General features: G+C 30.9%; 3 protein-coding genes across 3 annotated transcripts in view; 1 reads left to right on the top strand and 2 right to left on the bottom strand.

Moving 5' to 3' along the window:
• Window positions 1-716, bottom strand: part of LOAG_18340 (hypothetical protein) — a gene marked incomplete at its 5' end in the record, with an annotated part of 1657 nt that extends 941 nt beyond the window's left edge. The window contains 2 exons of the mRNA XM_020451001.1: window positions 44-132; window positions 580-716. Coding sequence (XP_020305263.1) covers window positions 44-132; window positions 580-716 — 226 coding nt within the window. The remainder of the gene's footprint in view (window positions 1-43; window positions 133-579) is intronic.
• Window positions 717-5031: 4315 nt separating this feature from the next.
• Window positions 5032-9178, top strand: LOAG_07188 (ctsf protein). The gene is made up of 10 exons (XM_020447363.1): window positions 5032-5266; window positions 5812-5967; window positions 6074-6130; window positions 6509-6615; window positions 6685-6804; window positions 7127-7286; window positions 7581-7725; window positions 7808-7967; window positions 8160-8338; window positions 8660-9178. Exons 1-10 carry the CDS (start codon window positions 5180-5182, stop codon window positions 8905-8907), a joined length of 1419 nt encoding a protein of 472 aa, XP_020302400.1. The 5' UTR covers window positions 5032-5179; the 3' UTR covers window positions 8908-9178.
• A 749-nt stretch (window positions 9179-9927) lies between these two features.
• On the bottom strand, window positions 9928-15168 carry LOAG_07186 (hypothetical protein; the record flags this gene model as incomplete). Its single annotated transcript, XM_020447361.1, has 14 exons — window positions 9928-10172; window positions 10378-10494; window positions 10916-11073; window positions 11484-11577; window positions 11770-11886; window positions 12409-12507; window positions 12883-13027; window positions 13170-13372; window positions 13615-13685; window positions 13930-14056; window positions 14203-14307; window positions 14528-14571; window positions 14855-14999; window positions 15088-15168. The coding sequence occupies 14 exons, from the start codon at window positions 15166-15168 to the stop codon at window positions 9981-9983; spliced, it is 1698 nt and encodes a 565-aa protein (XP_020302399.1). The 3' UTR covers window positions 9928-9980.
• Between the last annotated feature and the right edge of the window lie 397 nt (window positions 15169-15565).

Raw genomic sequence — 15565 nt, 5'->3', positions numbered from 1 at the left:
AATTTCGATTGGTTATTTCGATCACTTTCAATTAAAATTTCACCTGCTTGTCGATACAAAATCAAATCTTCCACAATACGGCCACGGCTGTTGAGTAGCAAAGCATACTGTGCACGGCCATCTGCTAAACGCCTAAATTATTACTTTCATCAATTTATTTCACACTTGCAAAGCCAAACACAAGTTTAAGTTTTCACTTAATACTCCGTAACATACCGACTTGCGGAACGATCCTTAGCATATCAAGACTGTTCTCTACAATTCCTCATTAAACAACTACTGGTACCGCTGATTGCAGTAGAAATCTTACACAAAGATGATTTTACCTAATACTCTGCACGTATAATCACGTGACTTTGCAAAGACGCATACAACACTATGTATATAACAATTGTAAAAATTGTTATATATATATTTTGTTATATACACTATGTTATATACATTGTTATATACACTATGTATATAACAATTTTTACAACTAATCAAGCACTGACTCGATGTTTATATAAACATACTTAACACATAACCACTCGAATGCATGCTTATAAGAAACGTGAATCCAAGAAAAGCATACTTGACCTGATATCATTTGTGATGAGGGCTTGCAAGAATTGGAATACTTCTTTTCCCTTTGCTCGAAGCAATCCTCGATGTCGGAGATTGTATAACATTCCGCTCCCGGTTCTCATCTTTCTTCCGATTCGGGATTCCGACATACAAAACGAACTACTTCAACATTTGGAGAGAATTTTAAAAAACCGTGAACAATCCCCCATATAAAACACGAGCGGAAAAGAAGCCGCGGGAAGACACTTTTCATAATGAACTGCCAATTGTTATATGAGACATCATTTTTGATCTTTCAGAGAGAGTGTATAATTCAAGAGCGATTAAAGTAAATAGTGTGATGAGAGAAAGTGTTGGATCTGATGAAGTCGTAGGGATTACTGTGATTTGCAAAATAGAGTGGCTGTAGGTTTGGAAAGTGTTAAATAGCAAAAGTGACATAATAAATAATGTGAGGTTAGGCATTAAAAAAACGACGAAAGATTCACGGGTAGCGTTTGCAGCAGTGAGTGAGAGTAAGTTGCATTTTTTAATTTTTTTCAATAGTATCTGTTAAAAATATAATTGTTGGTTGACAGATGAAATGGTAGTCGATTTTTTTTCGTTTTGAAAGAAAATTACGGATCTTTTCTATTGCTTTTCAATTCCGGAAGGTTTAATTCCGTTTTCCGTATTTATTGGATTTATATTATATACACATCAATTTTCAGCTTTTTATTTAAATTTCAAAATGCGATATTTAGTTCAATTTCATTTTTTAATTTACTGATGGGCGATAAATTAAAAAAAATCCTATTTGAATTAAGGAATGAGAAAATAAGCAACAATTTGACTTTAATTATTTAAACTTGTACAAATGTAAAAGCAGAAGTAATTAATAATGGTAATTAAAACAGTAGGATTTAATTTAAACGATGGTAATTAACAAAAATAGTAATGACTAAATGATGCGACTTTAACTAAATTGGAAATGGGAATAATTGTCTAAGAATCCTGAATGTGGAAGCATAATAAAACTAAAACTGAAACGATTAGTCCTGGATAATTTTGAATTCTTTATGAGTCCATTGTCACCATTAACAGTAATCACTTACTAATTATACAAGAGCAATTCGAGTTCTTGGTTAAGAAATTTACTTCTATTAAGCTAGTATTATTCAAGTTAAGGGAGCTATTTAGTTATAATTGAATTATGCAGGGAGTGATTTACGAGAAATAAAAAAACCAATGGTTGGAATAAGGTAGTTGCAATAAAAATGAACTTAGAATAGGAATTAATTTGAACTGAAATGAGCAATGATAGTAAGCAAGTAAATAAACAAATAATTAGGCTAATGGAATTAAGTTTAAAGAATTTACAGGCAATGATAGAAGATTTTGGCAGATTTCAATCATCATCTGATAAAGGAATTGTTGGTAACGTTAATGTAACGCTACTGTTACCGTATCATTCTTGTAATTGCTATCTGTAATTTAGTCATTTTGATATCTGTAATTGATAGAAATAAGTGTGAACTTATAAAGTATATTCAGTATAAAATACTTAAAGTATTCCCCATAATATTACTATAAACAAGCACGTTTTTTTTTTTCTTCTATCCAATCAGAAGTTAAGTATAGCAATGACCGGATAGCTCAACCGGTTTATTGCTACCGTATTATTGAGAATACTTTGTCGTACTTGAAAGAGAAAAAAGGAAAGGAATTGGAAATCACTCACATTCATTGAATTGGAATATTAAACTATGCGAAGTTAAATGAAAAGTTTGGTAAAAGTAAAGTGATTCAACTAGTTGGCTTATATCTTTCAGTCTACAAAAATTCTTAAAGTAAACAAACGTAAAGCAAAATTAAAATTAAAATTAGCCAAAAAGTAATTTCAAGAATACAAAGAAGATAAACTGTCCAAAAGAGCATTTCAAGCAATGAATGATGTCAAACCTGTGTTGACAATGACTGTAATCGAATATTACAAATGCATCATTGAATTCATCTCTTTGAAAATTACAATCGCATATACTGAGGAATGCTATTTGTATTTTCATCTGAGGTAATGTTTTTTACTAGGTTTACCTAAAGAAAGCATTACAAAGTTACATAATTAAAAGGCCTAAGATTAAAAAGTCTGTTTTATTAATGGGTATGAATTAGATATCGTTAACTTTTGCCAGGGAGCATATCCATATACTTTACATTTATTGTGAGTGCATGCGTGCATGTAAAATGACAACTGATAATTTTGACAAGGAATTAAGCGATTAATTAGTAATTAGACAGACAGTAAAGCAGTAAATCGCAATGATGGTTTTAAAATTGTTGTCTGCACAGGTTTAGAAAATTTTGCAAAAAAGTTGAACTTTGGACTTTAAGGTTAGAAGAATTACTGACCCGAATTTAAATTTTGACGAAAAATTTAAAAAGAAAAAAATTGGCTCTATTAAAACAACTTAATGAAGTAAAATAGAAGCATATATAGTTGCTTATCAGATATCTTGCCACCAATTAAATTTCAAAATGTAAAGAAATAAAATTTGCTTAGGGAAATGTTTTGTAAATGTGATCGACGGATGTATAACAATTAGTATTTCACAAATAACGAGTGTTCTTTTATTGTAATTTCAACTGATTTTTGTCTCATATCATTTGACGTGGTTTACGTTGAAATACAGACGTGTTCATTCATAAGTAAACAAGTATGCAAACAAGCAACTAGCACATCAAATGTACGAAGCACATTTTTTTAAATTCTGCCATTTTTATTGAATGAATAAAATTTGCATTTTCCTTGGACATCATCTTTAACTGTCCCATGCCCATCTATTGAAACGTTTTTAACGCTTGTACGTAACAGTTCATAAATCTCCCCGTGTTTTATCGCCCTCTAAGGTGCGGAAATTTTCAACCTATCTAGCAAAATTAAATTTTTTTTTTTGTAAAATGAACATGCACATGTTTTATATACCATAAATTGTGTTACGTGTTACGTGCAAATACGTTCAACTTATCATATCTCTAAATACGTCAGATGTGTCGATACCTCCTTTTGTCATCGTCGAATATTTTAATTTGGAAAAATAAAGTAATTTTAAGCTGTTATTTTGTTCCTGTCACTTCTCGAATAGTTCAAACATCAAACGATTGATCTATTAGCTGATTATGATCAATGATATGAACATCAGATAGATCAATCATTTCAAATTCCATTATCAATATTAATATATTGTACGTTTACTTATACTATTCCGTCAATATTCTCAATTTTGAAATTTGGAAAAAAAAATCCATCAAAGCTATTATTTCCGTGAAATTTTATCAGAATTTGATGACGAATGCATCACTGCTTATATGATGAATTTCAAATGATTAAAAAGCGCAAAATAACAGATAAAGCGCAGTTAGATCAACAAGAAACAATGCAGATTTGTATCGTAAACCAGTTCTACATATTTTCAGTTCCTACAAGCATATCAAACAGATAACCATTTCTGATATCAAATAATGCTTGGGATAATTTAAAGTAACGATAATTTGAAATAATTTAAATTTAAGTAATTAAAGTACTATTCGATGTAATTTAGATTTAAAGTAATTAAAAGTAACAATAATTAGAATGCTCGAAATTTATGACACTTATCCCTTTGAAAGTTTTATTTTTAGCGAGTTGATTTTTAGCAAATAAGAATTACAATAAGTAAATATAATATGGAACTATTTATCATTCAATAATCAGACAAAATATTTAAACAACTTTTTTTCTTTTTAATTATCATTTTTTAATTTTGTTAAACCTTTTCTTTTTCATATTATTTTTGAAGAAAATTTGTGATGCATTTGAAGTCATTTGTAGGATAAATGATCAGATTGCTAGCTTAAAGAATATTTTTTCCTGCCAATTTATTAATTTTCAAATTTATGTACCAAAAATTGATATCCCAGCGCCATTACCACCATGTATTGATAAGGAACAATTACCGCCATATACTGTTGAGGTACAACGAATTTATTTTTTTGTTTCGTTGAACTTTCAAATAAAAAAAAAAAGAAAGTTCCATTAGCATTAATCATTGTAATGCTCCTTTTTTCTGTTTCTGGCGCTGTTGGTGCTTGGTGTTTAATGATGATGGTGGTTAACAGATGCTTATTCGATTAAATAAGAGAGGATGTTGTAACAGTTGTTTGGAAGGGCACAACAGAAGATGAAAGGAGGTAGAACAGGAATGTCGAAACATCGACCGATCTGATCGATCGAGCGATTCTCTTCATCGTTTTTGCAACAATGGAATTATAAGTTTATATTATTTAAGGATTGTTTTACGTTTTTTTTTTTTTCTTCTTCTTTTTGTTAAATTTAGTAATATAAACATTGGCGTTAGTTGTAATGTTTATAGCTTTTTCCGTCCCTTACATTATTCAGTTATATTATCACTGTTACAGTATAATTATAGGCCTAAATGAAAATGTTACAAAATATAATTTGAATATATTATCGTTCTTTTTTTAATTTTACTTCATTTTCATAGTTAATTTCCGCTTTTTCATTTCCATTCAGTATTCATTTCACAAAATCATCAACAAATTTTCATCTGGATAGCTTTTGGTGTGAATTATTTACATGTTGGCTAAGTGTTGGATAATTTTGTTAGGGCTTCATGTCCTCTTGGCAATTAAGAAGCATGATCCATCAACAGAAAAATATGAGGTAAAAAAGATTTTGTTATCAATTATGGTATAAAAAGATGATAAGCCTAAGCTTAAAAGGCTTGTTCATTTTCGACATACAGCTATCTTTTCAACATTAGTTACTGAGGCAATAATTATTGTATCCTATAATAATTTTAAATTAAAAATGGATTTGAAATTTTATCCGATTTAAATTGGAAAAAGAGCAATGACTAAATAAAGTAAATGAAATCATTAGTAGCTGAATGTTTAATATTTGATTTGTTAAGAAAGATTAGCCAAGCTGAAGCTGGTTAGCCAAGTTTGGTAGTCGTGTTGAATTATATATTGTAACTTAGAAAGTTTTTACTTGAGTTTCAAAAAAACAATTTAATGAAATCAATGAATTTTAAAAATATATTTATGAAAATGACGAATAAAATTGTCCAATATTCCACAATTATCTTTTTTGGACTCTCAATGAAATACATACAATTTTGATTTTTAGCAATAAGAGAACTTGGCTGATGAAAATTTTGTATTGGAATTTTTCTAGAATATCTATCATTCATTAATCATCTACAGGATTTGTTATCGTTAGCAATGGCTGAATATAACAAAGGAAGGGATGATAAGTATTGGTGGATTCCGGTGAAAGTTTTAGATATTGGTACCATTCATAATACCGGAATGCATTTTTCGATCAAAATTGCAATTGCTCTTTCAAATTGTACAAAAATTGTAAGAAAAACTTCCTTTTTTTACATTCCTTCTTATAAACTTCAATTGTTTGGAATTTTTTTCTTTTTCTTGCTTTCATTTCTATCGCATATTATTCAAATTTCAGGCTTATACCAATTTCAATAGCAAAGATTGTATAGCAAAAAAAGCAACTGGTTTGAAGGTAAATACTTTTATTTTCAACTTTAAAAAAAAGTGTTGAAATTCGATAAAATTATTTAGCAAAGATATATCATGATTTAAAGGTTAATAATATATATATATATAATGTTTTAAAATTATAATTATCATTTTAGCCATTTCCAATTTCAGATTATTTTCGATTAAATGATATAATTTAAAACAAATTACATTATTTGAATTATTTCGATGATTTATTTCCACTAGTATAGTATTTTCCAATCAGATTTCAATAAAGTGAAATTTTATGCAAATTAAATTATAAATTATATTTTATTTTATTTTTTGAAGAAAAAAATCATAAATAGCATAAATTGCTTGTTTGTTAACACGATTATTTTTATTAATATTTTCTTTTCAGACTTGTACATTTGAAATGTTTCAACCAAGTTGGAAAATAGCAGGAAAGATGAAACTTTTAGCATGTTCCGATTATGTTTCACCGGAACAGCTAGCCGAAATGAAAAGGTTGTCAAAAATTTTGATTGTTTATATCATTGTTATAATAAATTTCGAATGAAATGATAATTATTGCAGTCATGATGAGTCAGATACGGTGAATATGAAAGTAACTGATCCGGTTATTGATTTACAAAATTGGCAAGAGGGAAAAAAAACGGAAATGTTATGGAACAGTTTTTTAGATTTCATTAAAAAGTAAGAAGTATTATCTCTTCTTTTCTCTCTCTCCTTTATTTCTTTTATCTTATATTTGATTTGAGGGAGAAAAAAAAAGAAAAGAATTATCGATATAATGTATCAGTTTATTCCATTTATGCAATATCTCATATTAGTTCATATCAGATCACGGATTATATTTTGAATCAATGATCACAATGATATTTTCATGTTAAAGCATGCTTCAGTCATATAAAATAATTTATCATAATTTTTAATCATTTTAAATATTTTAAATTTTAGTCATATTTGATTTTTATCATATCATATTTGTTATCAAATTCTATCATAATTGTTTAAGATTCAAACGAGAATATTCGTCAGTAGCGGAACAATTGGATCGTTTCAAAAAATATATGCAAAATTTGCACTTCGTCGAGAAATTGCAGCATGAAGAGAAAGGGACAGCGATTTATGGTGTGACACAATTCAGTGATATGTCACCTGAAGAATTCCAAAAAGTTTGAATTTAAAATTTTTTTTTTTGTTCGAATTTTAAAAATATCTGTTTATTTGTAAAATCTTGACGAAGGAATTAAAGATTGCGCTACTTTTTTCGAAGAAAATGTGTGATTTTCTTTAAACGTAATCATTTCATTTTAATCAATATTAGTTTATATTAATAATGACTGATTGATTGATATTTTTATGGAGTTCAAAAATTAATATTTATAATTGAAATTAAAAAATTTTATTGATTGTATTGGAATAGAGATTTTGTTGTTATTTTGTTATTAAATAAACAAAACTTTCAGACAATGCTACCAAGTTTATGGTGGGATAGGGTAGTATCCAATGGTGTTGAATATGATTTAAAGAAGTTTAATCTTACATTCAATAATCTACCAGAGCAATTTGATTGGCGTACAAAAGGAGTTGTCACGCCAGTAAAAAATCAAGGTTTACAAGTTTATCTAACTTGTTAAAATATTCTATGATACCAATTGTTACATTTTAGATTCTTGAAAATTTCCAATTTTAGGATCCTGTGGTAGTTGTTGGGCTTTTTCGGTTACTGGCAATATTGAAGGTCTTTGGGCTATTAAAACAGGCAAGTTGATATCGCTTTCTGAACAAGAATTGATTGATTGTGATAGGATTGATAAAGGATGCAATGGAGGATTACCAATCAATGCTTTCCGGTTAGTTTGCAATATTTTAATAGAAAAAGTTAAAATGGGAGGAAAAATATATAAGAATGGGAAATTTGAGAAAGAAGTTTAATAAAATATGAAAAAAAATCAATTTTTTGGACTTTAAAAAATAAGATATTTAATTTTTCTATTCGAGACACGTTAACTAAGATAGAATGGAATATAGGTTTTGATTTTCAGAGAAATACAAAGAATGGGTGGTTTGGAACCGGAAGATCAATATCCATACAAAGCAAGGAATGGAACTTGTCATTTGATTCGATCGGCTATTGCTGTCACTATCGATGATGCTGTGGAAATTCCACGGAATGAGACTGTGATGAAAGCATGGATTGTTCAACGTGGACCTCTTTCTGTTGGTAAGTATTATTAGATAGTATAGTAGTTATGTTAGAATGGGAAGTATGATATGAGAAAGTGGCACCCGATATTAACCTAATACCAACCAATGACAAAATAAATTCAAACGGGAAAGCTTGATGGTTTCATCCTGAGCTTTTTTCAGCAAGTCCATGTAAAATCTTCTCTTACACATTCTTGTATTACTACTAAGTATGATTGTTATAAAATATACAACTGAAATTGATTTTAAATTTCATCAGTTTGATATTCTGAGTTCGAATTCAAATTTTTGATTTTAACTGATGAACTTTCAGAATCATTTTTTTTTCTTTTTAAAGGAATTGATGCCAAATTGTTGGCATATTATAAAAGTGGAATTCTTCATCCATCCCGATCACGTTGCCCACCGTCAGGGATTGATCATGGAGTACTGATCACTGGCTATGGTGTTGAAAACGGTCTACCTTACTGGACGATCAAGAATAGCTGGGGTGATCAGTGGGGTGAGGATGGATATTTCCGTTTGATGCTTGGCAAAGACGTTTGTGGCGTTAGCGATTTGGTGTCATCTGCAATCATTTACTGATCCTTCCACAACTGTTTATTAAAACAAAAGCTGCAATTTCCATGCGTTACAGTTTTGTGATTTCAGATACCTGAAATTTCATAGAAATGAGATGAAATTATAGACCCATAACTATTACCTATTTTTCAAAACTGTTAATTTCATTTAATGATGAGTTTGCTTGCTTTCATCAGCCTTTCTGATATACTTACATCAGTTTGTGTAATTTATCAAAATGCATACAAACAAATGAGCATGCATAGGTTAGATGATGAATAAAGTGATAAGGCACGTGTACAAAAAAAAAAGAAAAAAAAACATGAGTTACATATGACAAGTTTTGCACTCTATTCAAAGATTCCAAAAATTGTGCTTCTCGGTTTTTGTAATTTCACATCATGAACTCAAAAAATATATCGAATGCTTCCCGTACACAATTAAAGATGGTTACTTTCACAATATTTGACAAAATATAACCGAAAAGCTTTTATGTGCCATCCTAAGTTATGTGACAGAGGGGATAATTTCATCCTATCCTTTTCATCAACTTTCGATAGATAGGATAGATAATCAATATAAATTGAGAATGGAGGAATGTATGAACATCTCGGTTGATCTGTATCTTCCTTATGATGCAGTAGTTATTAATAATGCCCAACTGATGACATCCGCACACATGAAGTTATGAGAGGAGATAATGAAAAGCCTTAGAATGGGTAATTAATATAAAAATAAACTATTCGCTACATTAGCAATTAACAAATTCTCGTTCTTCGCCACGTAAAAGCAGATTTTCTTGTGCCAGCTTTACCTTTTTTTCATCCTTCATTGCTACCCGTTCGAAATCGTTGTACCCGCATTGCTAGAAATTTACTGTGTTACGACTAGTATGTGAACTTGCTGTATGCTAAAAACGAATTGGAAATTAAAAAAATGTCTTCCCTGCTTAACTTTATTTTGTGAGAAAGAGTACTGGCGCGAATGTTCTTCGGTCGGAAAAATTTGTAGTTTAAAATATGAGCAATTGGTACTCTCTCATTCTTGCTAAGTGTTACGACGGGCCAACTTCGCTTAGCAAACTTCTTTACATTTATCTACATCAAACTCCCAAACCTTCTCGAATTAGAAAGACCAACCGTGCAAGGAACTGTGGGTAGTCTTTCATACGAAACTGTGCGCTTATAACATTGTTTACAACGGAAGAATCGTTTATTAGCCTTGCATTGTTTTACAGTATGATGTAACTGTTTGCATAGATCACTCTGTTTGTATGACGTATAATTGCACTGAAAAAAAAAAAGTAGAATATTAGCAAAGTCTCTCCGTTGCTTCGTTATTTCCCTTCCGGAAACTGTGGTTGCTTCTGCGGTTGAAACCTCTGTGAATAAACCTTGTTACAAATGAATATTACAGTTTTTCTTCTGACATTTCAATGTAACTAAGAAAAATTGTACCACTCATGGGAATATTTGAAAGTTAAGACGTAATAACCTGCATGCATATAACTACATTGCAATTTTTAATTTCCATAGTCTTAGTAAGATAATTTTCCAGTTTTTCTTTTTGTTCCATAGCACTGAAGTAACGCTTTTCACGAGCAGCATCTTCCTAGAAAGATTCCATGTGTTTTCGATGACAGTGATTGTCTCTAAGAGAAATGGTGGATTTTGAGAAATAACTTCAATTTAAATTAGACAACGACTGAAATGACTAAATAATTCGTGCTTCTTTTTCTTTAGCGTTTGTTTCGCTCTAGCACAGGGCCCGTTTTTCTGGTTCGATGGCCATTTTGCTTGACTATGCACCTAATCGGATTCGCGCATTATCATGTTTTGCGAAATAATTCTAATCTTTAATGATTCTAATCATTATTATATTTTACAAAAAAAAAAAAGTTAAATATAAAATATAATAACCTTTTACAACCGTAATTACGGTGCTATACTATTAATATAAAAGTCGGAATTCTAGAAGGAACCCAGCTCGTCTGGCAAAATTATAACACGATTGCAACTATCAGTGAGCTTACCCGACGGAGATCACCCTCGTGATTGCTTCTTTTCTCTAACAGCTTTGAAATTTCTTCGGCAGTATAAAGAGTTTTCGAGAATCCTCTGACTTTTTCCGAGTTGCTATTAACATTCTTATTAACTTCGGTGTTCTTCTGTCCTTTATGTTCCGGAGGAACTAAAGAAGTTTCTAGGAAGTTAAATGAATTGAAATGTATCATCTAGGAATTCACCGCAAAGTTTTCCTTAGTATTGCAACTCAACTGAAATCCCAAGATTAAACCAATTTGAGCAATGATTTCCAATTCAAGTAAATCCCGGAAAGAAAAGGAAAATAAATACTAGTACAGCACATATTCATGTCTTATAAGCAATGCATGGTAAAATGGTTTTTGAAAGAAACGAAAAGATGTATCCAGATTGCCTGTTTTTATAAACAAGGCATTACTGCATTGCATTGTATTTCAGCAATGCTTCGGCCAAATAATCGAAACAGTGCTTTCAATTTATTCCCGTACAGAGTATGTGTTGCAAAAAATGCGTGGTGAAATGATTAGAAAAAACAAAAACAAAAAGAGAATGCCTTACAGAACAAACGTCTTTTTTTATGCTTGCTGTTGATTGAGTTTGGATCAGCCTTTTCCAGACCACCTCTTTTCATTATTGTTGCAATAGCTTTGCGCTGCAAATAATCATAGCATATTTTTAGCCTAACCAGTAAATGAATTAAACGTAACGGTCTAAGGCTGACAGCATGGATTTCATTCGAGCTTTCCATTACGACCGTCTCGGAGATATCATTGCATCGTTGCTGTAAGACGCACTGCACTAAATACAACGACATTAGCGCAAATATTGTTAAAAATTCACCAACCTTAGTATTTTCTGAAGCAGTTAGTTTGTCACTTTTTCTAGGGCTAATTAATAAAACAGATCCAGAATTTAAGCCTTTGCCAAGAATTGGCGAGTGCGTGGAACTTTCGTTTCCATCCTAAATAATGAGACATAATATATCCCTCTGGACATCACTCAGGAAGCAGAAGCACTAAAGCATTGATCAAGTGCTATTTTCAAATTATCAATTCATTGAAATCAATCTTTTATTGAAGCATTAACATCTTTCGCAATATTTTCGATTGTTTGCTATTAAGCAATGTTTTTTTCCAGGAAGCAAAACTTAAACCTACTGGTGAAAGTAGTTTAAGTTTTTTTTTGCCTTAAATCAAAATGCCGGATTCCTATTTTTCTGATTCTGCAATTGAGAAAAGGACGCCTGTATTTAGGGTAGTAAATGATAACATTCTGCACTTTCTGGTTATTCTAAAGTATCCTCAGACAGAGTATCCAGCATAGAATTGCAATCTTGACCAAACTGCAGTGGAAGATGAGCTTACTACCTACTACAAATTTTATAAGCCAATCTCGTAGAAATTGAATCGTTCGTATATATCTCTTATATAGATCCAGCTAGCTCCATAATTATTAAAATCCGAAAAATTTACAAATCAGAAACCTGCTTTTGCAGAAACTCTTTTAATGATTCATTGCTCCTATCTCTTGGGGATATTTTCCCATGCGGTTGCGATGCACTTTTTGTTCCACAAATTGCAGTCTATGATACAAACAAATAATTACGAGAATTCTTTGCAAAGGGTAAATAAGACTCAATATAATAAAAAAGGGTAAATAAGATCCCCCATAAATTTAATAATTTCAATCTCAACGGTATACTGATCACAACAGTGTAATATTGTAGTCCCTTTTTGCTTTTGTGACAGTTACATCCGCTGAGTTCGGCATGCTGTCATTTCTAATGCTTAACGATTAAATGGTTCGAATGAGCTATCAGTGAAGGACGTAATTAAATATGTTGAGTAGGAACGAAAAACTGCCAAATTCCTAAGCAATATGGATAGTGATAAATCCACTTCATTGTATAATTAACAATCAAATAAAGTATAAAATAAAGTATAAATAAAGTAGTTACCTCCTTCGCAATTAAAGCGTCAAGCGTCATCTTTTCACATTCCTTCAAACTTTTCGACCGCATTAAACAACTCCTAGTCAGGTGTTGATTCAATTGTTTTCTACTCTTATTTATTAACAGAGCATTTGTTGAAACTTTGGGACTCCTAAAAACATTCACTGCATGTCACAAGTGCTATTCTTTTTTATCTATATATGCATGGAGATTACAACCTTATGTTTCATTGAAAAGTCAAGAGTATAAAATTATTTTCATTATAAAATTATCTCAAAATACTACGAACTGACCTTCTCGGAATTGTAATTATACCACCTGAAAATGAGTTCGATTCTTGCAGCGGTAACTTTCGCTTGGGATTTGCTAGCATAGATGCAAATGAGCCACGATTTGCTGTGAATTTCTGTGCTGCTCGTTGAACATGATATACGCAGCGCTCGCACTGCGACAAGTTCACCACATTTTGACACAGTCCACCATCTTTTTTAACGGCCTATTGAAACATCAACATGTTTTTAAACTTGGTATGGAACTCTTAACGGTCACTTGGTTAACATGTTATTTTCATCAAATTTTGATCTAGTAAAATAACTGCATAGAAAAATTATACAACCTTCACTCTCAACAATTTCATTACATCAACACAGGGTACAGAAAGTTATTAGCACTTTTCTTAGCGGTTTAATCTTTGCTTTCCAATTAAAGGAATATATTTCTAAAATGTTCAAAATAAACCTTGCAGTGACCAAAATCAGGGCAAAATCCCATTTCCAAAACTTGTGCACATTTCGTTAATTTCAATGTTACTGGAAAAGACAAAAATTGAAAGATGGCAAATGAAAACACAATAAGCAAAAAAATTGAACATAATAGAAGACAGATTAAATGAAAAAATTTGACGCGAAAACACAAGCTTCATTTAGAAATCTTGTATATTGCTGCATATGGCATGCATTATGTCCTAAATGACAGATCTGCATTAGATATGCGAAAATTCTAATGACCGTCCTAAAAATCACAAAAAAGCAGTAAAAAGACAAAAACTTTGACTTTGTTTATCATCCCCATCAGCAAAAGGTGGTGCTACAAGCGCAATAACACTGCCAAGTTGCAATTTCCAAAATTTTTTGATACAATCACCAAAAACGAGAATCTTAACATTTGTATCTAGGAAATCCTGAAAACAAAGAAATTTTATTTCTGCCTTTGAGAAGTTTATTTTGTTTAGTCAATGTATTGCAACAAAAGGCAATTTTTTAAAATAAAAAAGATATTAAGTAGTATAGACATAGGCTTTACAACTTAGCTCTGAAAATAAAGTACCGTTAGGTCAGAAGTATTCCATATCATATACTCATGTCCGTTTGCACTTTTACGACAACCCGTTTTATCTACGATAATCGCCAAGGAAATCCATTTATTGTCTACCTGTTATAAATTAAGCATTCATAAGCTTTCTTAACTGAATAAGTCTCAACTGACTTATACATATTACAATCTTTAACGACATTTGTAATTGTATTGCTGCCTATGACTAGCCATTCTGCTGTTTTTCATTATGCTAGGAATAAATAGGTTATGATAATCATCTGGAATAAAATTCTTACTGAAAAGCATTTCAGTTGGCTCAAGCGGATTTTCTTTAAACCATCGCAATACGATTCAAAAGCTGCTGATGAAAGTGTTGGATTCCTGCAACAGCTGTTATACGCCATTTTTATACTACGATTTATATTAGTGAAATTCTATTGAGATTAATTTTTGATTAAACCATGATTTGGTGTAAAGAGGAGAGATTTCTTTCACACCCTCATAATACGAAAGCTTTACTTTTTCTTTTCCAAAATTCAACTTCAATCACAAAGAACGTTTATTTCCCTGAAAAAGAAAAAAAAAAAAAAGAAAAAAAGAAGAGAATAGCAAGATAGCAAGATTCGAGATAAAAGAAAACATTATTTTAAAATAAAGTGAATACCTGATACGAATACCAAAAATGGGTCATAAACTTTCAGCGCATCTTTTGACAATGATTCGACAGCGCTCGTAATTTGCTGAGCTTTCCCTTGAAGCGCACGACGATTTTCTTGAAGATTGACTCCCTGTCTCTTTATAGATTCTATCTAAAACAGATTCGGGAAAAATAATGACCTGGTAATTCATGATGTAAGGAGGAACCAGCAAATACTTCATTACAGTATTGAGCCTGACTCGATATAAAAAACCCAAATCATTCGCTTTCGCTTCTTTTAATTGCCGTTTGATGCTTCGACCAGCTTCGCTAAGTTGCATTCTGAAACATTGAAAGGACAAATGAGCAATTTAAATGAAACAAGGAAAATGTTACCGGTAACTTCAGAAACAAAATGAGGGATCTGGTTGACTAACAAGTGATCGTTACTACTCCATTCATCTTCGCTCGAGCTTGCACCATCAGAATGCAATAAACTACTTCCATTAGCAGTTTTGTTCTTCCGTTCACTGCTATCAACATTCTCTTTCAAACATCCAAAATCTATTGGGATGAGAGATCGAGTTGCTGGAATTGAATTACTAAAATTTTTTCATTCCTCAGAGATGTAAAGTTACCATAATATCGACTACTATCTGATTTTGATTTATATATATATATATATATATATATATATATATATATATACATATATATATATATATATATATATATATA

This window comes from Loa loa (genome assembly GCF_000183805.2).
Source record: "Loa loa unplaced genomic scaffold supercont3.266, whole genome shotgun sequence".
Taxonomy (NCBI): Eukaryota; Metazoa; Nematoda; class Chromadorea; order Rhabditida; family Onchocercidae; genus Loa; species Loa loa.
This window is presented reverse-complemented; position numbering and strand designations above follow the sequence as displayed.